General features: G+C 43.7%; 5 protein-coding genes across 6 annotated transcripts; 3 read left to right on the forward strand and 2 right to left on the reverse strand.

The window, feature by feature from the left end:
* Window positions 1-521: 521 nt before the first annotated feature.
* LOC115395597 (short transient receptor potential channel 2-like) lies at window positions 522-5,565 on the forward strand. The gene is made up of 13 exons (XM_030101208.1): window positions 522-536; window positions 795-1,487; window positions 1,574-1,774; window positions 1,868-2,032; window positions 2,146-2,320; window positions 2,715-2,915; window positions 2,996-3,158; window positions 3,269-3,361; window positions 3,720-3,912; window positions 3,996-4,123; window positions 4,202-4,274; window positions 4,368-4,485; window positions 4,691-5,565. The coding sequence occupies exons 1-13, from the start codon at window positions 522-524 to the stop codon at window positions 5,563-5,565; spliced, it is 3,093 nt and encodes a 1,030-aa protein (XP_029957068.1).
* A 1,978-nt stretch (window positions 5,566-7,543) lies between these two features.
* LOC115395274 (ribonucleoside-diphosphate reductase large subunit-like) lies at window positions 7,544-12,757 on the reverse strand. The gene is made up of 19 exons (XM_030100739.1): window positions 12,624-12,757; window positions 11,774-11,862; window positions 11,472-11,649; window positions 11,266-11,366; window positions 11,117-11,176; window positions 10,997-11,036; window positions 10,720-10,882; window positions 10,473-10,614; window positions 10,279-10,362; window positions 10,013-10,174; window positions 9,832-9,911; window positions 9,543-9,744; window positions 9,309-9,458; window positions 9,001-9,222; window positions 8,832-8,908; window positions 8,580-8,715; window positions 8,396-8,491; window positions 8,090-8,278; window positions 7,544-8,010 (listed from the first exon to the last, which is right to left on the reverse strand). The coding sequence occupies exons 1-19, from the start codon at window positions 12,640-12,642 to the stop codon at window positions 7,816-7,818; spliced, it is 2,385 nt and encodes a 794-aa protein (XP_029956599.1). The 5' UTR covers window positions 12,643-12,757; the 3' UTR covers window positions 7,544-7,815.
* A 923-nt stretch (window positions 12,758-13,680) lies between these two features.
* On the forward strand, window positions 13,681-18,547 carry rnf121 (ring finger protein 121). Its single transcript, XM_030101136.1, has 9 exons — window positions 13,681-13,838; window positions 15,448-15,485; window positions 15,849-15,990; window positions 16,202-16,356; window positions 16,450-16,557; window positions 16,630-16,750; window positions 16,832-16,965; window positions 17,655-17,756; window positions 18,285-18,547. Exons 1-9 carry the CDS (start codon window positions 13,761-13,763, stop codon window positions 18,403-18,405), a joined length of 999 nt encoding a protein of 332 aa, XP_029956996.1. The 5' UTR covers window positions 13,681-13,760; the 3' UTR covers window positions 18,406-18,547.
* A 995-nt stretch (window positions 18,548-19,542) lies between these two features.
* On the forward strand, window positions 19,543-20,682 carry LOC115395556 (interleukin-1 receptor accessory protein-like). Of its 2 annotated transcripts, XM_030101138.1 has the most exons (5): window positions 19,543-19,687; window positions 19,766-19,807; window positions 19,890-19,949; window positions 20,068-20,197; window positions 20,314-20,682. In XM_030101138.1, exons 1-5 carry the CDS (start codon window positions 19,663-19,665, stop codon window positions 20,477-20,479), a joined length of 423 nt encoding a protein of 140 aa, XP_029956998.1. In that variant the 5' UTR covers window positions 19,543-19,662; the 3' UTR covers window positions 20,480-20,682. The 2 variants fall into 2 exon arrangements, with proteins under 2 accessions (XP_029956998.1, XP_029956997.1); XM_030101137.1 differs by having other exon boundaries at window positions 19,543-19,807.
* Window positions 20,646-25,841, reverse strand: nlrc3l1 (NLR family, CARD domain containing 3-like 1). The gene is made up of 7 exons (XM_030101135.1): window positions 25,792-25,841; window positions 23,864-24,127; window positions 23,621-23,719; window positions 23,440-23,517; window positions 23,212-23,338; window positions 22,870-23,110; window positions 20,646-22,752 (listed from the first exon to the last, which is right to left on the reverse strand). Exons 2-7 carry the CDS (start codon window positions 24,031-24,033, stop codon window positions 21,152-21,154), a joined length of 2,316 nt encoding a protein of 771 aa, XP_029956995.1. The 5' UTR covers window positions 24,034-24,127; window positions 25,792-25,841; the 3' UTR covers window positions 20,646-21,151.
* Between the last annotated feature and the right edge of the window lie 810 nt (window positions 25,842-26,651).

Below are 26,651 nucleotides of genomic sequence, written 5' to 3' on the forward strand. Positions count from 1 at the left end.
AATGAGTGAATGAGTAAATCCTTCACTTGCTGCTCCTTGTTTTTCCCCCACTGCTGTGAATTCCTTCCAGCTCCTCCGGGGGGAAACGATGACAGCTGCTGCCTGTTCACTAACAGCTACCTTAATTGTACCGTGGTGCTGTTTCCAATGGAGAGACCAGAATTAATTCCTGTTTGAAGGCAGAAACAGTTTGGCCCGGGCCCAGCCGAGCGTGAAACACTTTTGAGCCGGTTACATTTTAATTGGCCTCTCCCCCTTGAGGCGTTCAAGTGTGTTATTGAGTGTGTGGATGCTGATCTGTCCATGTAGTCATCCGGTAGCACATGATCGCAGGACACCAGAGCGCTCGGCTCGTCTCTCTCCGAGGCCGATTGTGCGAGTCTGCTGGTATCGCTTGTGTTCATCTCCGAAGCTCAAAGTAGCAGGAAGAAAAAAAAAAAATCAATTTCATGCTTCCCAAGAATGTGATTGTGCCTTCACTTTAGGATCTCTGCTGAAAGTTGCGTTCGTCATCTTCTAGGATGGAAAACCTCACGGTGAGTCGACTTCTGGGATTTGTCAAACCACCTGTGCTTTTAGCTGCTGTATCTGTGAAATGATCTGATTTATCTGTAATGTCACAGTAAATGTGTGCAGTTATACTGATTTCGATTACTTTGATCCTTTCACCGCTTTCTTAGTTCTTACAATTGCCGAAGCTTATATTTTCCCTCTGTGAGTTTCTTTTTTCATACATCCGATTGTAGTTTTGATGAAAATCAGTAAGCAGGCTGACGTTCCGTCCCGTCTCTCAGCCTGAACAGTGGCGCGAGATCATGAACAAGAAGATGCGTTTCCCCCCGGAGCTCATCAACGCCATCCGCGAGGGGAAACTGGAGCTTATGTGCGGGCTGCTGAAGACCGGGGACGGCATCGTCCGCCAGCTGGACGAATCGGAGGACCGCCAGTGGAGGGAGGCCCTCAACCTCTCCATCCGCCTGGGCAACGAGGACGCCATGGACGCCCTCCTGCAGGGCGTCAAGTTTGACTTCCGGCAGATTCACGAGGCGCTGCTCGTCGCCGTGGACACCAACCGGCTGCTGGTGGTGAAGCTCCTGATGGACCGCCTGGATCAGGAGAAGGTCAGCAAGATGGACGTGCGGTCCTTCTCTCAGGCCATGTTTGACCGCTCCATTGACAATTCTCAGTTCGCCCCCGGGGTGACCCCGCTGACCTTAGCCTGCCAGAAAGACCTGTACGACATCGTCACCATGTTCATCCAAAAAGGCCACAACATCCCGTGGCCGCACAAGATCTCCTGCGCCTGCCTGGACTGCCGCAACAGCCGGCAGTACGACCTCCTCAAGTTCTCCTTGTCTCGCATCAACACCTACCGCGGCATCGCCAGCCGGGCGTACCTCTCCATCACCTCCGACGACGCCATGTTCAGGGCTTTCTGTCTCAGCAGAGAGCTCCACAAGCTGTCCGAGAAGGAGCCGGAGTTCAAGGTCTGACGAGATTCGGCCACGTCCCGAGCCGCTCGTTCTGCTGCGCCGTGGCTTCTCCTCTCAGCTGCAGTGTCTCTGTCCTCCAGCCGCAGTACCTGAGCCTGGAGCTGCTCTGTCAGGAGTTTGCCGTTGAGCTGCTGGGGATGTGCCGCAACCAGAGCGAGGTGACCACCATCCTCAACAGCTACGGGGACGAGAGTCAGGACGCCCTGGACGAGCAGGCCTTTGAGGAGGGGATCCCAAACCTGTCACGTCTGAGGCTCGCTGTCAACTTCAAGCAGAAGCAGGTAGCCGGGCGCGGAGAATACTGTATAAGATATATAAGTACGACTACTAATGTGTATTTCTCTTTCTATTTTTTTTTTCTGTGTTTGCTTTAGTTTGTTGCGCACCCAATCTGCCAGCAGGTTTTATCCTCAATCTGGTGTGGGAACCTGGCAGGCTGGAGAGACAGCAGGAAAACCTGGAAGGTGTTTGTCTCCGTGGGAATCTTTCTCACCATGCCGCTTCTCTGCCTCGTCTACTGGATCGCACCAAAGTCAAAGGTCACAGCTCAATCTTCTCCTATTGATCAGGACTAATAACTGACTTGTAAAAGCTAAACGGGGCTGTCACTGACTGAATGTAAGTTAGCTGTGACAAGGCTTTTTATTTCCAGGTGGGGAAGCTGGTGAAGACCCCGGTGATCAAGTTCCTGCTTCACTCTGCATCCTATCTGTGGTTTCTCATCACGCTTCTTGGAGAATCGATCGCCATGGAGGTGTATCGAGATGAATTTGCATCCCGTAACCAGAACATCCTGCACAGCTCCTTCCACATGGTGTGGGTGGTTGGTAAATTCCGTTTAATTGTTTGGGGTTTTTTTGTAATTCAGAAAGAGAAAACACTGCGTTTCATGGAGGAGCAGTGGTTTACACTGACACCTCACAGCAAGAATATTCTTTCTTGAAATATACAGGTGGGTGTGGTGATTGAAACATCATGTTTCTTCTAAAGAGCTATAAATGAATTAAAAGTACCGTAGAAGTGCTTTGTGCTCTTGTTTTTTTTTTCCAGGTGCTAGATAAAATTCACTGTCATGGAGCATTATTCATGAAAAAATGTACATGTACTCAAATAGCTTTTTGAAAAATATTTATTGAGCCAATAATCTCATGGATATTCAGATAAATTTATCAGATTATGAAAAGACTGTAATCTGGTTTCATACTCTGCTTCCGCTCTCAGGATTCTTCTGGTATGAGTGTAAGGAGGTGTGGATCGAGGGGCTGAGGAGTTATTTCCGGGACAAGTGGAACTGCTTGGATATGATGGTGCTCAGCATGTACCTGGCGTCCTTCACATTGCGAGTGCTCATCATGCTTAAAGGTTACATCCTCTGCCACGATCAGGACGTCACCGAGGAGTGCATCTACTTCACTCAGACTGGTGAGAAAATGACGGCTGATCACTGCAGTTAAATCTCTGATATTCACCCAGTCTCTGATTATATGAAACTGCTCCCGCAGTGCGTGAGGACTGGCATCAGGAGGACCCTCAGCTGATCGCAGAGCTGCTGTTTGCAGTGACCAGCATGCTGAGCTTCACGAGGCTGGCGTACATCCTGCCGGCACACGAGACGATGGGAACTCTGCAAATCTCCATAGGAAAGATGATTAACGATATGGTGAGGTAATAGCTCATCCGCGTCTGCAGCCTTCAGCATCGATCCCTGCCTTGGGGGCAATGCCAGGCACGGTGCCACACCAGGCGAACGACAATCTCTTTGTTTCCTTTTTTAGATTCATGTTCATCCTGATGATCATCGGCACTGCCTTCCTCTGTGGCATCAACAACGTCTACGCTCCTTATGTCATCTCTCCGCATCTTGGCAGGTAAGAATGTGGGGACTTTAAAATAGTCATGCAAATGTGGAGACCATAAGAGTTGCTGCTTTAAGGCTCCTCCACCAGCTGCTCTGGATCAACTGCTTATATAATCCCCCAAAACTGTTGGTCCTCCAAAAATCAAACTGGGTACAAGTAGAATGAAGATGTAAATGGGAGTTAATATGTCCTGGGAGAAGTTGGTGTTAAAATACATGATAATTGGTCTTGGCTGATTAAATGTTTAGGCGTCCTGTTCCGCACAAAAGTCTTTACAAACATCTAACTTATCTAACCTTTAAATACACAGTGCATGAATGTATTTAAAGCCTCCTTTTGAGTAACACCGTCTGCCACTCGACTGCAGGTTTAACGAGACCTTCAACTTCCTCTTTTGGACCATGTTCGGCGTGGCCAACCAGGACTACGTTGACATGCCCCAGTTCATGCTGGCGGAGCTGGTTGGGAGGATCCTGTACGGCATCTTCACTCTGGTCATCGTCATTGTGCTCCTCAACATGCTCATTGCTATGATCACCAACTCCTTCCAGAAAATCCAGGTAAGGCGTCGCCTTTGTGTCGGACGTGCGAGAACAGCAGGAACGTCTGGGTGACGTGCGCTGAGCTGTGATTGTGACTTCAGGACGACGCGGACGTGGAGTGGAAATTTGCCCGGTCCAAACTGTACCTGAGTTACTTCAGAGAGGGCCTCACCATGCCTGTGCCGTTCAACATCATTCCTTCACCAAAGGCCATCTTTTATATCTTGAGGTGAGCTGCAAACCATCATTTTCAGGCTCTGAAAGAAATACAGTGATGGATATTGATTCATTTCAAATGTCTTCTTAGGGGTATCTTCAGGCGACTCTGCTGCTGCTGCACGTGTCCGTCTGAGCAAAAATATCCTCCTATAGCCTCGATGGTAAGAGTGTGTTCAGTGCTTAAGTTTTATTACATAATGAGAAGAGTTCAACTCCAGCAAAATGTGTTTTCTGTCATCTGCATGTGGATAAAGCCCCAGGATAAGGGATCTGAGGACAACCAGATCCCGTACCGGCAGCAGGTGATCAAAGCGCTGGTGCAGCGCTACATCGAGTCCGCTCGCAGGGAGTTTGAGGAGACCAGGAGGAAAGGTAAGCTCAAAAGAACTCCATCATTACTGCACTCCCGCTGCACAGTAATACACTGAAAAGCACTTAAGCACAAAATAACTTTTCCCAAAATGTCACATTTCCTTACATATCAGGCTTTCCAGAGTGTCTGACTCCCTCTCCAGCATGAAGTCTTTGATAAAATTCTTTAACGCTGTGAAGTAACCGGCGTGTTTTCCTCCCCCAGACATCGGCAATCGGGTCACTGAGCTGAGCAAAGCGGTCGGCAGGATGCACAGCGAGATGAAGGTCGTCCAGCAGCTTCTGATGGACAAGGGACACACGTCAAACGACGCGCTGACCAAAGATGGCTCCTCCGTACTGGGGAAATACATCATTGGCGCCAAGAACAACTTCAGAGGTTTTGCCAGCAGAGGAGATGACAGGAATGCATCGCTTCAAGTGACAGTGCACCAAGGCCAGGAGGAGGTGAAAGAAGAAAAGGCCGATTCAGATGAACAGCAGGAGACAGACGCACAACAGAATCAGGGGGGCGAGTGTGGAGCGGAGGGGCCAAAGGAGGACAAAGACTGTGAGGTGGTGAAAATGGAGGAAGGCAGAGCTGGAGCTGAGTCAGAGCAAAAGAAGGAAACTGATCAGAAAGAGCAGGCGGAAGAAGATAGAAATCAAAATGGTGACAATATAGTAAAAGAAAAACTGACACAAGCAACTATTATCGGTAATGTGGATAAAGAGGAGACAGCTGTGGCTGGACAGGATGAAGCAGGAAAAAGAAATGAAAAGAAGATGAAGAAAGGGGCTGCAGAAATCACCGAACAGCAAGACTGCAACAAAGTCAGCTCTGAAAAGATAGACGCAAAGAAAATAGTGAAGAAACTCAATAACATAGAGTCAGGAGAAAAAGAAGCGGAGCCGAGATGGATGAAGGGTAGAAAGTTTGAGAAAAACGTAGCAGAGAAGTGTCAGATTAAGGAAGAAACCAAAAAAACAGGAAACAAGAAGACGATTCCCTCCCCGACAGGAAGTAGCACCTCCCAGGACACCGGCTTCGGCTCCCAAGAGGGCGACGGATCGATTGACGGTGTGCAAGTGAGGCCTTAACCCTCATTAAAGGACAGCACTCCGTCCCTTAATTAAATGAGGAAACAGCACTTATAGCCTACTTACACTGAGATACTGGCTTGTCTTTGGCCCTTGAACATCTCGCAGTTAAAGATCATGCAGGGGGGCAGCGAGGACAAGTGAAGTTTGTAAGCAGGATTTGCTCTGAGTGAACATTTCTACTCATAGCTCAGTTGATTACACTAATCTATGAGTTTCCTGAAGTTATATTGTGACGTTAAATCCAAAATAACAGCTTGTGTGGGATGTGGACGATGATTTTAGGCTTTAAACATGCAACAAATTGGAAACTAAAGGTTCACATTTTGCTAAGTGAGTTCTTGTTTTGTAAATTAGGTAAAGGTAATTTTAGCACTACAAAATTTTCACTTGCCAAATGTAATAACTGGAAATATTGTCAATACTGGACGTAACCACACAAGCTGTTCATCCATTTCTAGTCCCATAGCATCACAGGGAAGCATCACATGTCCATCTTTATTATTGAAATCGTCACAGAGTTTATTTTGACTTTCTTTGCTGTATCCCTGTACAAACATCTCAAACTATTTACAATAAGGGATTTTTTTTGTCTTCTCTTGGCATTAACGAGTAATTTCTTGGCCTCCAGCTGACAATTTACCTTATAAGATAAACCAGCCACCCAGTGGAAGGGAGGATATACTACAGAAAAGCAACCTGTTGATCACAGGGCCAAAACAAAGAGACAAGTAATAACCCTCCAACACACAATTTTCAGTCAGAAGTTACTCTGACAAGCTGGTGTTTCAAACCAATGCTCACACCAGTGTTCCGGTCAATCAGCAAGTGACAAAACTTAACTGTCAAATAGGTTTTGCACGTCAGTGAAAACTAGAAGACGCTTTCTAGAAGGTAGGACAACCAAAACTACATGTTTGTTTGTTTTTTATTATTATTGTGAATACATCTGCTTTTGTATGTTAGGGAGAGAGAGTGTGTCAGCAAGTGTTTGGCTTCTAGCAAGTCAGAGATCTGAGAATCTGCAGACCTTGTTGAAGAAAACCTCAGGGAGCTCCAGTGGAGAAATGATGGACACGATGGATTTAAAGTACTCCGTAAAAGTCAGTGTCTCTGCTGAATTCAGGAAATCAGTAAGGTTCCTTTATCAGTTGATTACAGTTAATGAGTTACACAGTAGATTCTGCGTTCAATACCAGCTTTCCATGTATGAAAAAAACACACCTTGAGTTCACTTCAAGTTCGAAAATACAACATAATAAAAAAATGAAATTGCACTTGTTTCCGTCTTTGAGTAGCATGGATAGAAGTTGTTATGAACTCACTGAGGTTGGGAGTGTTTGATTCCATCTCTGAGGCGGCTGATGTGTGTCTGTTGCTACAGTGTCACAGTGCAGGTCTCAGCTTGCTTCACACACATCGTTCTCCCGAGGCTTCATGCATGAGCAAAGCACTTCATTAATTCAACACCTGCACTTTTCCCACAGGCGCACTACATCCACACTCCTCTGCAAGTTTTCTTTAAAAACAAGCCTCACCAGTCTCATTCCTACAATATATGTCTCATTTTAACTTAATGCTGAGGTGTTCTGAGTCCTTATCTGGTGGCGCCTGCTCAGTAAGTTTATTCACAGGCAAAATGAGCTGTTTTATTGGGAGTCAGCCAGTCATCTCTAAATATATCCCAAGTGACAAAACAGCCTGTTTGTTTCCTCATAGCACATAATAAGATGCCCATTGTCACTTTATCTGGTTATTTCAACTTATACTCGTAATACAAATATTCATCCTTTGAGAGGCGAATAGAAATATATCTCAAAGTGGGTGATTAATTAATTTAGGATTTTTTTCCCTTTCTATAATGCTGAACAGTTGTAGCTACCCTGTTCTTTGTTTTGTCTGATTACGTTGAATCCAAACAGAATAACATATATATACGACTCAAGAATCACAAGACTTATTTAAGACCATCGTGCAACATTTTTAATGTTCTGCAGGAAATTCATTGTGACACACATTCAAAAAAGCAATTCATTGAAACCCATTCAAGCTATACAAAACTGTGTATGTAAACACTCCCTGATGAAAATAGTTAAAAAATAATGCTGCAACAAACAATTGTGATTGAGCTTAAAAAAAATGCAATACAATCCCTCATGATCCTATACAAATAAAAAAGCACCTTGTTTCCAAAACCTTTTTTTTTATTTTCTTTTTTAAAATAGGAGCTGGCGATAGTGGAGGTATGACTCAGGAGCCGCACATCAAACAGTCGTCTCTGTTAGCTAAGGAACACACCATGGCTGCCGTGTTCCGCTCTTTGGTTTCATCCTCCTCGGCGCTCTTGGCCGACTGAGCCTCCTTTAATTTCTCCTTGTTCAGGGTGAACTGAATGGGGTTGGCAGCGGGCTTCGTCCGCAGGTAGTACATGCCAGTTTTCAGGCCCTGCGGGAGAAAACTGGGTTGATTATCTTTCTCTGGACACGTGTTCCTCCTGCTTCAACCCCGGATGCCTCAAACCTACCAGCTTCCAGCCGTAGAAGTGCATGCTTGTCAGTTTGCCGTAGTTTGGCTCGGCGATGTGAATGTTTAGGGACTGGCTCTGGTCGATGTAGGCGCCGCGGTCTGCTGCCATTTTCAGCACCGTTTTCTGGGAGATTTCCCACACGGTTTTGTACAGCTGCTTTACCTCATTGGGGATCCCTTTAATGTCCTGAGGAGACAGCGTGCATGTGTTTGACATGTTTACATAAAAGAATAAAACCCAGGAATATTCATCGTAGCAGTACTGCATAAATAAATCAGCCCTGATTTTATTGGGACTCTGTACCTGGATAGACCCGTTGTGTGCAATCAGCTGGTTCTTCATTTCCTCGTTCCACAGCCCTTTCTCTGTGAGGTCCTTCAGGAGGTGAGGATTCACAATCTGTAGCAAAAAGAGCGAAAACCTCAATAGAAAACCTTCCTCGATAGACGGATGACGTCAGACACACAAAACGGTGTTCAGTGCCGACCTGGAACTCTCCCGAGAGCACCCTGCGGGTGTAGATGTTGCTGGTGTATGCCTCAATGGACTCGTTGTTGCCCAGGATCTGGGCCGTGGAAGCAGTGGGCATGGGGGCCAGAAGCAGACTGTTCCTCACGCCATGCCTGAGGACACGGGCGACACACAACAGGAGCTGAATCAGGAAAGAACAGCCGCTTCTGCATACAATGAACGTGACGTGAGATGACAACAATGAGGAAGACGTTCAGGTGGAAATTACTTGGCAATTTTTGCCTTCAGTGCGCTCCAGTCCCACAGATCTGTCGGGGTTTTTTCCCACATGTCGTACTGAAGGATCTGAAAAACACAACACATCCGTTAACATCTGAGCCCAAGCAGCTGAACTGAACTGTACCTCCGGGTGGCGTTAAGATGTAAAAGCTACTCACCCCCTTGCTGACGGGGGAGCCGGCGTAGGTTTCATAAGCGCCCAGCTCAGCTGCCAGCTCGCAACTGGCCTCCAGCGCCGCAAAGTAGATGGTCTCAAAGATCTGAATGTTGAGTAACTGGGCCTCTGGGCTTTCAAACGGATAACGCATGAGGATAAAGGCATCAGCCAGACCCTGGACTCCGATCCCAATGGGCCTGTGACGCTTGTTAGACCTCTCAGCCTGTTGAGCAGAACAGAGGATTAGTGAACAGAGACGTCTTACCGCCAGTTGTCTGGTCAACATAGACAAGAAGTGAGAGCTCATACCTCCACCACTGGGTAGTAATTAATGTCAATGATCTTGTTCAAGTTTCTGACAATGACTTTGGTGACGGATGCCAGCTTTTTGAAGTCGAAGGTCTTTTCTGGAGTAACGTACATGTTGAGGGCAATGGATGCCAGATTACACACGGCAACCTGCAGAAAGAATCGGCAAAAATAGGAATTAAGCACAGACCAATAAAAGTAAATAGTAACGGAGATAAAATATCCTGGGCTCACCTCATCTTTGCTCGTGTACTCCACAATCTCGGTGCACAGATTGCTGGACTTGATGGTGCCCAGATTTTGCTGGTTGCTCTTCTTGTTGCAGGCGTCCTTGTAGAGGATGTACGGTGTGCCGGTCTCCGTCTGTGACTCGATGATGGCGTACCACAGCTGCTGGGCCTTCACCACACGCCGGGATCGGCCCTCTTTCTCATATCTGAACATCAGCAAGTCCAAGGAAGATAGTTAGCACCAAGAAACAAGTCTTTGCTTTAAGAATAACGGTTTGGAGTCGTGAGCTTACTGCGTGTAGAGTTTCTCAAACTCCTCCCCCCAACAGTCCTCTAACCCAGGACATTCACTGGGACACATCAGAGACCACTCCTGCAGCAACGAGAGAGGATGGCGTTCACGGTAAGTGTATCTGAAGTCAACTGCGAAACTTAAAGGGGATGGCATGTTGCGACATTGCCGTTAATTTTCACCTGATTGCTTTCCACTCGTTTCATGAAGAGGTCTGGGATCCACATGGCGAAGAACAGGTCTCTGGCCCTCTGCTCTTCTTTACCCGTGTTCTTCTTCAGCTCCAAAAAGTCAAACACATCAGCATGCCATGGCTCCAGGTACACAGCGAAGGCCCCAGGTCTCTGTAAAAGCCAATGCAGAGAGCAAAGTGAGCAATGACAGTAATGAAGCACATGTATCCTGTAATTACAAACCTGAATCCTTTCAGACTTCATCTCATCTTTACCTTGTTGCCACCCTGGTCAACGTAACGTGCTGTGTTGTTGTACACTCGAAGCATAGGAACGAGCCCATTGGATCTGCCATTAGTCTGAAAAACACGATGAGTGAGACCAAAAAGCATTAAAAAAAACATGCAAAATAAAGGATGCATGTCTCTGCTTTATCATTATTTTTTAGTTTAATGTGAATTTTTCTCACCCCAGCAATATAACTTCCTGTAGCTCGGATGCAACTAACAGCAAGTCCAATACCACCAGCTGATTTGGAGATGAGTGCACAGTGCTTCAGAGTGTCATAAATGCCCTCGATGCTGTCGTCCTTCATGGTAAGCAAGAAACAGCTGAAAAAAAAAAAAAAAAAAATCACAACAGATGGTATGAAGAAGATCAAGACTCACAAGTGACCGGACCAGATTATAGTTTATACCCAGTTTAATAGTCCTCACCTGGACAGCTGGGGTCTGTTGGTGCCAGCGTTGAAAAGCGTTGGTGAGGCGTGGGTGAACCACTTCTCTGACAGCAAATTGTAAGTCTCAATGGCGGCGTCAATGTCTCGTTTATGAATCCCCACTGCCACTCTCATGAGCATGTGCTGAGGCCGCTCAGCAACTGCAGATGTTAAAAAAAAAAACAAAAAAAAACATGAACTAAAACCAGTCTGACAGAGTCTGCCTTAATTCAAAGCATGCTTCTCAGGGTAGTTATAGGAGATATTACTCTCACCTTTGCCATTAATCTTCAGCAAATATGAGCGCTCAAGAGTCTGTTAGAGCAAAACGACACATTAGATGAGAAATCCTTGAATCTGTGAGATATCAAAAATTAAACTAAAAAGACAATTACCTTAAAGCCGAAGAAGTTATAAGAGAAGTCTCTGTCGTAAATGATGGCTGAATTGAGACGCTGCAACAATAAAGGATATGTTATATGAAGTGTATATAAAATTACAATCAACTCAAAACAGACAGAAATCATATTTAAATGCAACTCACAGCCTTGTTTTCGAGGACAATGTCCAGCGTCTCTCTGGAAATCATCGGAGAGTGTTGTTTGTTTAACGGGTTGATGTAGCTGTACAAGTCTTCCATCACATCTGCACACGCAAAAATGAGAAGAAGCTCAATATCAGCACAGACGACTGAACATATCGACAACACTAAATCAATGATTGTTACATGGTTGTCAGACTTGTACTCACCACTGAATACTTTCTTGGTCTCCTTGTGCAGATTGGACACAGCGATCCGTGCTGCCAGGATTGCATAGTCGGGATGCTTAGTGGTGAGCGTGGCTGCAGTCTCTGCAGCGAGGACGTCCAGCTCCACGGTGGTGACTCCACTGTACAGACCCTGGATCACTTTCATGGTAATCTGAGCCTATAGAAACAGAGATAAATGGTGACACGTGTCAGATTATCACTGGAGTGGCATCTGCAAACAGCATCACATAACCACCTGGTGCTTCTTGGTTCCTGTCTTTCTCTTGGCGGTTTGAACTTACCGGGTCCACAAAGTCAGAATTGAGTCCATAGCAAAGCTTCTGGATTCGTGATGTGATCTTATCAAAGGTAACGGCCTCCTGACGTCCGTCTGGAAAGACAAACGTGATCAGCCATCAACTCTTTCAATTGTCTTATAACTTCATTTTCATGGGCAATAATCTGATTCATAATTAATGCCTACATTTTTGTGTTTAAAATAATTCTGCAAAGCCTGAAACACGATAATAAAATCTATTGTACTGTGTTCTATAATACATCTAAAAGCATAACTGTTCGGGACACATCATCAATACAGTAATAAAAGCACTGAAGCAGTTATTGCATCATAAAAAAATAAGAGCACCCTCTTTCTTTGTGCCATTTTTGCAGATGGAAAATCATTTGTCAAACAAAATCCTTTCTTTGTAGATAATTTATACATGGAAATTATTTTAATTATATTTGCAAAGCACAGAAAGAAGTGCCAGAGAGATAAAAAAAAAAGATAAAATAAAAAAGATTAAATTCTGAACTTCAAGACTTGGTTGAGAAAATTACATTTTATGTTGTTTTAGACATTGCAGACAAAACATTGCAATGAAGTCTGACCTCTCATCCTTTGTCTTGTCATGTCTTTGTTTGGTGTCTCAATAGAAACAATCCACACAAAGACACAAAAAGAACTTAATAGCATTATAAACAGACGAACTTTTAAAAAAAAAAGTCAATGATAACCGTTCATAGCGCTAGCCCTTATCACACTTTTTAATCCTTTCTCAGTTTTCTATGGTTGCACACATCCAGAGTCGTATCTGCATCCTCCAGCAGTGACTTCTGTGACAACAAAGATCATAAAGTCGGAGAACATACCTCGTTTAATCACGTGCATGTTGATGAAAAACAGCGGGTTTCTTCTCACGGCAGCTTGTGGAGATGTCTTCTCAGCTGGACACTGGAAGCAAGGATGTCGTTACAGAAGATTGCTACCCCGAGGAAAACACAGAACCGCAGTTGAATCTCGAACTGAGCGCGCCAACAAGTCACAAACCAGTTACACTGCAGCGTGTCAGCGGAACAGCCAATCAGAGGAGACTCTGAGACCTCTCAGCCAATCACGGCCCGGCCCTCTTCCCCACCTGTCAATATCCGCTCCTCTTTTCCGAGTTGAAACTGGCGGGAGGTTTGAAACTTGTTGTAACATGTCTTTGTTGTTTCAGATGCAGAACTGGTTTATCTTGGATTATTATCTACACACATACATTTTGCTAATGTTATGAATACGGGGTCACACGTACACATACATAACACATACAATTTTATTAAAGGTGACCAAACAGCTCATCTGAGTATGTCAGATCTAAGGTCTATGGACCAAAACTGGCTTGCAGAGGGGTCTAATATAGCCACTGGATTGATGTAGGAAAAGAGGGTGGGAAAAAACTACAACTTTATTCATAAAAAGTCATTTGGCATTGCAGTGTTGCAAGATTAAATGTTATAATGCAACACAGTCTCAGAGCTGAACAGCAGATTGTAATAACACAGCAGATATGTAGACAATGAGGTAATGACAGGTAACTATTGTAACAATTTAAAGGTTATCATGGCAGCATTTTATAAGTCTGGCCTAAGTAAAATCAAATTAGGCTGTTTGTGGCCCCTAAAAAAGTTTGACTCCCACGTCTTTCCTGCAGCCTGAAGTTCTGAGGAGGAATGTTGTTTGTGCATGTGTGGTAAATGGTAGATCGGAGTATTTTAAAAAAGTTGATTTATGGATATACTTTATTCACACATTTGGGGTACCAGATGGACGGATACAATACAGAAGAGACTCCTCCCTGCACAGCACATCTGACAAGGCCACAGTTTGACAGTTTGACCTACATTTCCCGGGGTTTTATGTTGAAAGAGCTGCTGTGGCGTGAACCGGAAGTGAGCGTCCCAGCTCCGTCTCTCCTCCAGCTAATGCTAATGGCCCCGGAACGGTAATAAAGCTGCACTCCGAAGATGGCCGGGGTGTTTGAGGTGGAGGTTGATGGTGTGGACCACGACCACGGACTGGAGCACCACGATGAAGCGAACCAGGTGAGGCTGCTGGGCCGCAGGGCGGCGACGTGACGGATTAGGACAGGTGGACGTGGTTATCCGCGGAGGTGTTAGCTGTCAGCAGAGCTGCTACACACCGACTTTAGCCTGTCGTCAGCAGCTAGCAACCGGGCACCATATGGTTCCTCTGAGAAGTGTGTTTATAAAGTGTATTTATTTTACAAACGGAACATTTGAACTCAATTTTTAACTGGGAGTTTAAGCTGAAAGTGACCTGAGAGTCTGAACCGTCATCTAGCAATGCTACACTGGCTAGCTTGAGTTGAATTCATCCAGCTAAGTTGCTAACGTTTTAGTTTGTGACACTAAATGTGCATTTGGCAGCTCTCTTCCCACCCTAACATTTGTGCTGCAACATAAGTATGTTTGATATATTGTAACTTCAGCTCAAAAAATACAGATGATGTGGCTGTTAGGGTCAAAGGGCTTGGTACCAGCGCAGAGGATGCAGTTGAAGTGCTTCCTCTGAGATTTCAAAGCTGTGCTCCACTCTGACACACACACACACACACACACACACACACACACACACACACACACACACACACACACACACACACTGCTCAAACACCACAGGCTTCTCTGTGATTTCATCTGTGATCACTCCTATGCAGCTTACAATGAATAAATACACTTAACAATGCTGAATCAACTTATTGAGTCTGCGTCTGTAATTCTCATAATTGTAACTACTACTTATGAGATCTGAAAAAGCTATCTGAGCTATAGAGTTTTGTGCCCATGCACCAGCTATTATTGTGGCAACTAGGACTTCAGTATGGCTGTCCAATCGCAGATAAGATTTACCAGACTGTGACGTATGTATAACATACACAACCAAAGGCGCTCAGTAATATTTATTATCTGATGGATCTTGAAAGTTGAAGTTATGTCAGAAACAAGAGCAGAAGGTCTCACTCATTTGATGTTTCTGATAACTACAGACAGGCAATTAAAGAAAAAAAGTGTGCAAGTTACTTAGATATTTAACAGATATAGTGATATCACTTAAAGTGTATACTGTGATTGTGTCCTGGTTGTTCTCATCTTTCTTTCTTAATAATGAGAAGGAACGTGTCTTAACTTCCATAACAGAGATGTTGCAACAGGACCACTTTCCAGCATAGGGCAACCAAAAGGACATACATTGGTTAGCAAGAAACATTTAGCATAAATGTGAATTGTAAGAGACAGAGAATCACAAACTGCCTTCACACAATGTTCCTGCACCTGGCTGCTGCTGCTGCTTTATCTTTCGGCTGCTCCCTTTGCCCCAGCTGATCATCTTTCCTCATCTCATCCTCCTCCCATCATGCCTCCTGCTCTCTCACAAACTGTCTCCGTGTCCTTTTCCTTCCTAAGCTGTTTGGAAAGTAAAGCCTAATTATGGAGTTAGGTGGGATTGGGTTCTTTTAGGTAATTACATAGAAACGAGAGAAGAGCCTCATCTGATCGTCAGTCTGGGTTAAAGATTTTTTTTTTTTTTTTTTTTTTGGTTTGTTTATGCATTCACATAAGTATTACAGGTGGCAGTGGTATTTGTTTTGGTTGTGTAAAAAGGCATTAATTTAATTGTTTTACTTTACAGTTTGACGTGTCCAAGCTTTCACCAGAAGAAAAGTGGAGGTGAGTGAATTAATTTTTTATTCTAAATGCTTATGCTCTGGTTAATGTCTGTATTTATTAATCAAACTGTTACACCTTACTTGCAAGTTGATACAAGGAGGCAGCATCCACAGTCACACACTGCATTGAATTTCAACTTACATTCCACCCAATATGCATGTCTCTGGACTGGAAGAAAACCCACACTTCCACATGAAAATATTCCACAAGCCCAGAATTATACTGTGTTTGGCAGAGCTACTGCACCGTGCAGAACCATGCAGCTTGTGGTACACAGTCACACTGCTTTAATATGCACCAACACAAAGTGTGTCTCTGCACTACTTCCTCCTAGCTGTTTATATACAACTGTTCTTTCCACAGGGTGGAGCATGCAAGGATGCACGCCAAACACAAAGGCCACGAGGCCATGCACGCAGAGATGGTGCTGATCCTCATTGTCACCCTGGTCGTCGCCCAGCTCGTCCTGGTGCAGTGGAAGCAGAGACATGCAAAGTCATACAATGTAAGAAACGGCGGTTCTGCATGGAAACTTTGAAAACCCACATATTTAAGAAAGAAGGCTTGCTTTGATCGTGAACATGTGGTCTCGACTGATCCAAAATATAAAATAGTGATCTGAATATGCATAGTGTAGCTTTTGAGTTTCCTGAGTGGTGACGTCCGATCTCAAGTTTCCTGCTGGCTGCTAACATGTGTCCTCTGCTGTCTTGTAGCTGGTGACTCTGTTCCAGATGTGGGTAGTTCCTCTCTACTTTACCACCAAACTTCACTGGTGGAGGTTCCTGACCACATGGTTTATCTTCTCTGTCGTCACAGCCTACATCTCCTACCGTGCCACTCGCAAGCCACTGGCCTGCACCACGCCAAGGTGAAGCCGCCGTGCGCTCATGAATGAGTCTTGCGGGGGAAGATTTGATCTAGTTTGATTCTGATCAATTCTCACTCATTTGTATTTCTACAGATTGGTGTATAAGTGGTTCCTTCTTCTGTACAAGATAAGCTATGCCACGGGAATCGTTGGCTACACTGTTGTCATGTTTACACTTTTTGGTATTAACCTAATATTCAGGTACGTATCGAGACGTTAAAGTAGTTGACTGGTCAATTACCAGGTATTTCATGCAGGGCCTTCTCCGTCCAGGATAAAGCCGGAGGATGCCATGGACTTTGGCGTGTCACTGCTGTTTTACGGGCTTTATTACGGGGTCCTGGGAAGGGACTTCGCAGAGATGTGTGCAGATTTTATGGCTTCAACTGTTGGGGTATGCAGTCTACACACTCTCGGTCTCTTTGCACAGACTAAAGCTGTAAAATCTGACCAACTGGTCTTTCTTCCTCCCCAGTATTACAGTGCATCCGGCATGCCCACCAAGCACCTCTCTGACAACATCTGTGCTGTGTGCGGCCAGCCCATCCTTGTAGATGTCAGCGAGGAAGGCATTATTGAGAACACGTACAGGTTATCATGCAACCATGTGTATCCTTCTCATTACACCAGCAAATGAAACTTTATCAGTAAAAGAGAAGTTCAGGCTCATTATTGCACAGTCGTGGGTTTGTTTCGGAACTACAGGGAGTATTTGGTCAGCGGTCCAAAGAGGAAATGACAGCAGACTTGACCTTTGTCAGATTAATTTCTCTTCTTTGAATTCCTGTTAGTTCCCTGATGGCGATGACCTTCAGCCAATGTGGGCTGCCTCTGTTGTTTCTTTGGGTGAACATTGTTTAAACTGTTGTTCACAGTATGTCAGTCGACGTGCAAAATCTGCACACTAAATTTGCTGTATTTGCCATTATTTTCACTTTGGATAATGATCAGATTGCAGCCTTCCAACCAAAAGCAGTCACATCTCACACAGTGTATCAAATGTATCAACAAACATCTGCACATTTATTATTAATGTATGACATTAGTCCCAAAGATCTAATATTGGGAGGGTTTTATTGATTATGTTTTAAGCACACAAATATAGATTTAACATTTAACGCAAGTGCCTCACTGAAAAGTTCAATGCATATCGACATTTTTTTTTTTAGTTTCTTGGCTTCTGAATAAATTACACTGAATGGTGAATTATTGATTGACGTACAAGCTCAGGAAGTTTTAATGTTTTAGCAATAATGTGCCTCCTCAGATGTATTTTGGAGCCTTAACTCCACATCCAGGTTCCACGAGTTCTGCATAAGAGGCTGGTGCATCGTGGGGAAGAAGCAGATGTGCCCGTACTGCAGAGAGAAGGTGGACCTGAAGAGGATGTTCAGCAACCCGTATCCTTTATTCGGTCATTTTTAAAGTGTCTGTCTTTGATTTCTGGAACCATTGAGGAAAAAATGCTCAACTTCTGCAAAAATACATCTCTCTCTCTCTTTCTCTCTCTGAAGAAGAGATGATCATAATGTTATGACTGAACAGTGAGAAGGATAATGAAGTGTCTGGATGACAGTTTGGGAATGTACCCAGAGTGAGCTCTAAAAGCACAATCTAGAAACTCATACCTGCGGAATCCCAGAAGTCTGACATTTTTCTGGTAACAGCGGTCACGTAAGCAGCAAGATTGCGGGAAAATGCTTAAGGCACCTCATTCTGTACTATTTAAAAGAGGAGATGAAACAGTGTTATCTTATGAACCATGTTCCTCTTCCTTTTTTGTGGTTTTGGAAGCCATACGTCTGACCGCTGGGGTATCTCCATGTCTAAAAAAAGAAGAACCACCTGATTTCATTATCAATCTGATGTGTTATACAGCTCATGTATCCATATATTAAAATGCTTTTCCTTAACTAACTATTCCTCAGCTGGGAAAGGCCGCATGTCATGTACGGACAACTTTTAGACTGGCTTCGGTACTTGGTGGCCTGGCAGCCCGTAATTATTGGATTTGTGCAAGGCATCAACTACGTGCTGGGTTTGGAGTGACGCACAACCGTATGTCTGAACTGGGCATGCACGCCATGCAGAGAAGATATGCACTGGCTCAAGAGACTGAGGGCCTAATATTAAAACTAAAATCGTCAATAAAAAAAAAAAAAAGTGTCTATACTTTTTGTACATATTTATAGGCACATATCTGTATTTACAGTTTCTCTGAACTTTATTAGTAATCAGAAATTCGGATGTCAGCTTTCCAGGATTTGCTTCACACCAACCGTCATGATCGGATTGTGCATCTTACGGCCTAGTGAAACGGTTCTCAAAACGTTTAGCGAGAGGTACTTTTTACCAACGTCGATAAGTGTTTGCTAATACTCGGGTGAAAGGATCATGCTGGAGTTCGAGCAGTGGGGACGAACACTGATGTTTGCTCGCTGTGCCTCCTAAATCGTAAGAGCTCTACTTCCTCTGGAGCCATTTTTCAACTGATATATTTTGTATTATTGCTTTTCTGTTCGACAATAGGTTTTTTTTTTTTTTTCTTTCTCCAGTGTCATGAGTTTTGCAAGGGCTTACAGTCATGGTCACAATCATCCTGATTATTTAAATTAAGAAAGGAAAAAAATTAGGAGAGGATACCTTCTGCAGTGTTTTAGCAGTTTGGCTGTTAAAATAGCGGAATGTCTCCAAAGAAACACCCTCATAAAGTAATTTATCTAAAACCAGATAAAAGTATCCCAGAATGATCCTTTAACTCTGTGTGAGTGCTGATGGTGCCAGGCTTGTTTTCGTGTGATCTGGTGTCTGTTCTTTTGTTGTTTCGGGTGGTGGGGGGGGGATTCTAGGCCAGAAGTTGCTGCAGAGCGATGGTTGGTTGTATTTTGCAGGTCTTGGTTGCAGCGAATGCAAAACAAAGACACTTCTAACGACAGTTTCTTGTCCTTTTCACCTCTACCAGCTCAAGCAGTTAAGAAACTGTACAACAAGGTTAACATTTTATTTTCTTGTCAAGGTTTTGATGGATATCATTGAATAAATGTCACCTGATTCATATTGTGTGCTTCGTCTGTGCGTCTCCACCTTGTTTGATCTAAAAATGACATTTAACGCAACTGGAACGAGAACTGTGCGACTGAAATTATGCAACATTAATTGTTCACAAGTGTCTTCTTTTCTGGAGCACACAAGGTAAACAGTTTCGGAGGAAATCCCCGTGTGTCGAGTAAGCAAAGGGGGAAGTGGATTACGTGTATATAGTAACGTGAGCCGGCTCGGCGGCAGAGATCTCTTGCAGGAGGAATCATGAGGCTGCAGGCTGTTGTCAATGGTAAGAACACATCTCGATGCCAGTGTTGTTCTGCTGCGTTAATATGTGGAAAATTAAAGCATTTGGTTTCTGTCACAGCTTTGGGTTCTCTGTGTCTGCTGCTTGCAGATGGATTTCCAGGTAAAGAATAGTTAATTTTCATGTAATCTTTGTGTGTGTGTGTGTGTGTTTGTGTTTGTGCTAACACAAGTTGGTTCTTCAGTCGAGGAGGATTTTCCAGAAATCATCGGGTCAAAACGCGTCCAGATCAAAGTCCGTCCAGGTGAGACAGCTCACAGGGTGATTTTTACTCCAGGTGACGGCGCAAGAAAACTTTTGCAATAAACCATTTTAAATTGGTCTTGCAGTGAGTGTGTGTCTGGCCGTGTTTTCCCTCACAGGTGAGGAGTTGATGCTTCACTGTGACGCATTCACAAACTGTGCTGAAGACGAGGCTGTGATCTACTGGCTCGTCAATGACTCGTTCCCCGAAGACGCGCCAAGCGCCGACAGAATAATAGAATCCAAAGAGTGAGTTTCTCTTTTCTTTTTGTGGGCTATTTTCTGCATCCTTTGATTTGTGCTCATTATTTCTGTCTGGGTTCAGACATGCGAGTGGTTGAGCTGTGGATGATTGTCTGCTTTAGACGCACCTTTGAGGACGGTGCAATCGTTCAGAGGAGTTTGCTGCTGAAGAACGTCACAGCGGAGGACCTCAAATCCACCTTCAAATGTGTTGTGACAAATGCTGTGGGGACGGCCCAGAAGAAAATAACGCTACACGCAACCACTCGGAATTGTGCTAGCGGCTGACAGAAATCATTAAGTTGTATTTGTGTTTCAAGCAAAGTATTTTTATGTTAGATGTGAATGTATTATATGCTGTACTGATGACTGATCAGTGGAAGGATCAAAACTAATCTTTTTAATCAACTTTTACATGAATCTTAAATGTAATATTGTATTAACAGTGAGTTCTTTACATTCTTGCCATTAAATACCAGATATGTGAAAAATGTCGTTTCAGTAAATGATTGCAATTTACGGTTTATTTTTCAACTGCACTGAAATATATCACCATGAGATAACAATAATTTGATCACTTCTTACACAAACTCAAGCTTGAAGAATAAAAAAAAAAGCTATAAATTAAAATGGTTGATTCCGACACTTATCAGACATTCAGAAAGAAACAATTTGTCACTGCTTGTAAATGATGGAAGATGAACTACAAAAAAAACCTAATATGTTTACATGTATCAAAAATAATCCCAGCATCCCATCTAATTATTCTTTGATTACAAATGCAAAATAGTGTGTTTTGTTTATTCTGAAATCAAGATTTGCAGGACTAGTGTAAATTCACTTGTGGAGGAAGCAATATCGCAACAAAATCTCAAAACAGAATTGTTCAGAAACTTTTTTTTTCTTGTAGTCCATCACTTCAAATCACGTCGTCGTGTTTTGTTGGTTGTTTGGTTCTCTTCATCTTGGTTTACCGTTAGATGTTTCAGCAGATGGGTCGCACACGCCCAGCTCCTCCAGACAGTGCTCCAAGTTTCTCATCCTGTCTGGATGCTGACCGTCCCTCATCCTCTTCCTGATGAGCGCTGCGGCGTCGCTGGTGGCGGATGCACACTGTGACGTGTTGCAGATGGGAGCCAGGAGCTCCAGGTTCTCTCTGGCCGACATCCCAAACAGGAATCTCAGGAAAAAGTCCATTTTGGCATCCTCGCACTTAAGGTTCCTTTCCAAGGCGCTCTTGTACAGTTCCATTATCTTTGATCCCTTGAAGATGCCTTTCAATGTGCTTTTGAGTTGACGCTCAAAAATCATCTTGCCCTGGTTGGTGAAGGAGAGGAACACATACAGAGCAGCTATGTACTCCTGCATGGTGGGGTGGATGAAGCTGAAGGCTTTCTCTCGGTACAGGATCATCGGCTTTATGTAGAACTCGGTTCCGAAGCCACTGTAATCCACTACCTCCCTGTCACTGACCCCGTGCTGCTCCCACTCGTAGCTCTTGTCGAGGAGGAAGGCGCCCTTCTCCAGCATGGTGAAGGCCATTTTCCCAGTGTCCATGAGAAAGTCCCTTTCTTCGTCTGCAGTGCGACCTGGAGCTCTGAAGGAGCGAAGCTGTCGCATAAGCAGCAGCATCAGCTTGGTGTACATGTTGGTGAGGCTCTTGGGCAGCTCGGCCTGGCTCCCCTGCTCCGTGAATGCGCGCTGGCACTCGTCGGCGATGAGCGAGCAGAACAAGGGCAGGTGGCACATGATGTGGAAAGTCTTCAAAGATTTCACGTGTGAAATGACTCGGGCGGCCTGTGCCTCGTCCTTGAACCTTTTAGTGAAGTACTCGTCCTTCTGTGGCTCGCTGAAACCTTGCAGCTGTACCTCCCAGCAGTGCACGTCGTACGGGATGGTGCGCTTCACCTGCGACCGGGTCGTGACCAGAATCAGGCCGTGGAAGAGAATCCTCCCTCTCAGCAGGTTGACCACGATCACATTCAGCGATGTGGGGTCTGGGTAGGCTCCATATAATTCGGTGTTAAAAAAGTCAATCTTGCCACTGAATTCATCCAAACCATCAAATACCCACATTACTTTGCAGTCCTCCTTTGAAATATCCTCAAATTTGAGTTTTGTGGTTGGTGGGTACAGCTCATTAATGATGCTCAGCAGAGAGACTTTCCCCTCTGCGAATTTTTTGAGTTCTCTGAATGTAAGCGGAAACAAGAAAGTCACGTGTTGGTGAGATCGTCCGTGGCTCCAGTCGAGGATTAATCTTTGCACCAGCATAGACTTTCCCGATCCGGCCATACCGGTGACTAACACAAACTGCAGATCGTAACGGTCCACATTTTCAGGGGCGTGAATGTCGTTCAGCGTGATCAGCTTGGGCTCTGATTTGTTGGTGCTCAGCTTTGGGATAGTCGCGACCTCGTGTTCAATATTAGGACCAAAGTCAGTTTTGCTATAAATGCGGGGGTCAGTGTAGATTTCATCGAAGGGCCTCTTCTCTCCTCCGACGTCGGCCTCGGCATATTTTTCCTTCAGAATTTCACGCAACTCATAACGCACTTGATCTGACGGGAAAAAAAGAAAAGAAATAAACACACGTGAACAAATATAAATTAGGATGTATAATCGATGAGGTTATATTTGCAATAACGCAGCTGGAAGGCACGCTGTGGAGTACTCACTTCTGACGCACTCCAACCAGAGGCTGTCGACTGCCGCAGTCAGTTTCAACTCGGCCAGAACGGTTTTGGTGATCTGGAGAGATGCCTCGAGGCTGTAACACTCGAGCAGCCGGTCGACGAGGTTCACCAGGTCCACGTGTTCAGGCGAAGCGTAGAACAACTCTGGGAAATGCCCCCACAGCTTTGTCTTGAAGTCCCTCAGCTCCCAGCGGGCCAGCTTCTTCAGGGTGTCAGAAATTAACTGATGCCAAAAGACAGAACAAAGTCAGTGCTGAACTTTCTGTGTGCGCTACGACCTGAAGAAATTTTATTTGCACACAAACAAACAAAAGATGAACTGACTTTGAAAGTGAATTCCACATTCAAGGATGGATGAGCAAACTCATTCCCTTTGAGCATGTCACTTATGTCTGTAGTCTGTGATTCATCCTCTTTAACCTTGTCTGCATCCTCCTCCTGCACTTTGGTCCTGTTGAGGCACATGTAGATGTTACAGTGTGTTTTAATCACTGATCAGTTATTGAGTCGCACAGCAGCATGCTTGCAGCAGCTTGAAACTGTATTTCTTACTTGGGAGTTCGCTTTTCACAGTCATCACTGTCAAAGGAGTAGCAGCTCGAGTATGAATCGGTTCTGGTCAGCTGGACCCTGAGAAAACAAAACGGGAAAGTTTCACCTACGGAGGCGAGATTTCATGTTTGCGTCCAGCTCCTGGTTTACGCTTCTCTGAGCAGCGGTGTCTCCACTGTACCCGGTGTAGGATTTGTTGTCATCGTCCATTGTGTTTGTGCCGTCACTCGCCATTGACTTGTAGCTCTGAGCTGGAGTCAGGGCCTGCTCCACGTGATGCCTGGGAGGAAGAAAACAAGGATGCGTTGCTCAGAGGACAAAAAACAATCAGGTGTGATAAAACTGCTGATGCTAAAATTCTTTTTTGACTCAACAGAGTGAGAAAGGGAGATGCAGGATGAAAACGAGAAAGATGTCCCAGTACCAGTTGCTGGTATCCATTGGACCTGGCCCGAGGTCAAGAGAAGGTCTTCTTTCAGGGATGTAGTAGAGGTCCTCATCCTCATTAGCCAGAATCGGGCCTCGGCCGGAAACGGCTTCTCCGGGGGAGGAGCCACTTAATGACACGCTCATTGCTTCTTCGGGGTCGTCCATTGTTTCACAGAGAGGGTTTGTCAATGATGGAGACACTGAAGAGGGTTACTTTTCATCGTCAGTTTATAGTCTCAACATAGCGACGCCTCTGGTCCTTTAGAGTAACAGAAAATAAGACATTTGTTCCATTTGTAGACAAAGATGATCAAATTTAAGGTAAAAAAAAAAAAGGCTGTTAAATATAAAATTGTAAATTTTATACCTTGAGGAATGTTTTAAAAGTAAATACTATACATGTAAACTCAAATATCTGCAACTGACAATGCAACTGAATACATTAAAAAGCTGATATTAATAATTAGGACTTCATGACAGCCGCTAAACATACAATATGCAATAACACTGTGACAATGATATGACCTGTAATACATACAAAAAATGTGGAGCAGTTTGTTAAATCTGTCATTAATAACACATTTTTTTGTGAATACATGTTAAAAGTCAGTGATTCTGAATTGCATAGTGGATTTAAACATTTTATTGGAGTTCAGTCAGACCTTTGTTATATTTACACTGTGCATGCTGATATCGCAACAACTAGCCATCTGTGATATAATGTGCAGCCTTAATACTATCCCTTTTTTCAATATTAATTTTAATATTAACTATTTACAAATCATAAGAGTGAAAGTAGTTCTACTCAAGTTCAATCTTATTTTTTACTTTTTCCACCCAAGTAAAACTGTTCAGGCTTGCTGTATTTCCTGTGTTTCCATGAGGTAAAAATTAATTTGATGGACTTAAAAGACTGAAATAAATGTTCTCTACTTAACTGATTAACCTCAGAGACAGTTGCACACATCTATAGAACATTCTTTTGAACAGATTTAAGCAATATTGCACCTGTAAAATCTTGATCCATGACTGCTTGACTGATACTGGATATACTTTTAAGGCCCAAATCAAGATGATGGCAGTCTGTGTTGCAAGATTTGCAAATGAACTCATCTTTGCTGCTTTGTTATTAAATATGAGCTCAAACTTAATTTAAAATATCCTGTTGAAGTATGAAGATTTTAAATAATAAATATGAGAAAGGAGTAAAAAAAAAAAAAAAAAAGCTTTCATTGAGTTAAACATGTGTCAAATCCCTCATTTACATTTATTCATCCCCCTTACTATCAATTTGCTTTGATGGTGTCATGATCTTGCTCCTGAATAGCCGTATAGTATTTTAATACGTGTTCTATGAACGTGCTTTTTCTTACGTTCCTTATCATCTTGATGACATAATGAACACTTTAACACTGTTTCAAACAGGCTATAATAGAATAATAACTAGGGTAGAGAAAAATGCAACGGTTTGACCAAAATTAAAATTATTGCTAACTTAGGCTCTACTGGTTTTAATTTCCCAGAATGCTCGATGAAATGAGGAATATTTATTCCCGTGTTTGAACCTGAAGTGTTCTGGACGCCATGATGACGACATATGATAAGATGTGAGAAATGTGACTAAATGGCACCAATGATGTGGCAAAACTTGGGAAATAACTGCTTTGAGTAGCATTTGTAATATTCTAAACAAGGATTCTTAAAGTTTTAAAACAATTTTGAAGATTTTAGGATAACTTTGGGTGGCCTTTGGAGTCTCAGAAGTACAGATGGGTTGTGCAGCGTCGAGAAGTCTCCGATCAGGAAAAACCGCCAGTTTAAGTTATTAAAAATATCCAGTACGCTCTCCTGGTAATATGAAATTATATGTATATACACTGGTTCCTGTTTGAAGACATATGCTTGAAGTGGTCTGTGACTTACCGACAGCTCTGGATCCAGGAAGTATTTTCTTCTTCTTCTTCACTTGTTCCTCACAATGTGAGACGCACAAATCATCTCTGAGGCGGAGCTGCCCCCTACAGGCCAGAGCAGAGAACAACATGCAGTCTGTTTAGTGCTGCTGCTGTTCTGCTGACAGGGGAGGATGAGCAACAATGGAACAGGAAGGACTATCATTATTTATCCTGCATATAATCACATTCCCAGCGGATGAATTTCAGAGCTGTTGGCCTTTAATTTTAGAATAGAAATGTATCAAGTCGATTTAGTACATCCATCCTTCTCTATCCTGTGCAGAGGCCTGGGTCACCTTGGGCAGGTTACCTGTCCATCACAGGACAACTAGACAATTTGGTACATGATGATTTACCCACACAAACACGTTTTTATTTATTTATTTTTTTTATTTTTTTTTTTTTGCTGTAAAACAACATCGTCATCTAAGCCAATAAAGATCCCCTCAGGGTTGTTCAGGCCCCACAAATGTAGAGTATTTCTTGTTTTCAGGCTCCACAGAAAAAGAAAAAAAAATCCACTTGCACACAGACACAATGTCTATGACTTACTTTTACTACCGATACTTCTACAGTTTAAAATCAATTATAGTGACAACTTGCCTCACCCTCCCCTGAACTGAGCATAATTTACTTTGACATAGTGCAGCTAATGCAGCAATCATACAGGGTTTGTTTTAATTAGACCGTGTTTGACAAGTGTGAACAGAACTTTAATTAGATATTAAAACAATATGTTTCCAAAAAAATTGTAATGGGGATTAGCTTTGGCTCTCAAAGGAGGCTAGATCTTCAGGAATTCACTAAGTGAACAGATTGATAAATTAC

The sequence above is a fragment of the Salarias fasciatus genome, chromosome 10 (genome assembly GCF_902148845.1).
Source record: "Salarias fasciatus chromosome 10, fSalaFa1.1, whole genome shotgun sequence".
In the NCBI taxonomy this organism is placed as follows: Eukaryota; Metazoa; Chordata; class Actinopteri; order Blenniiformes; family Blenniidae; genus Salarias; species Salarias fasciatus.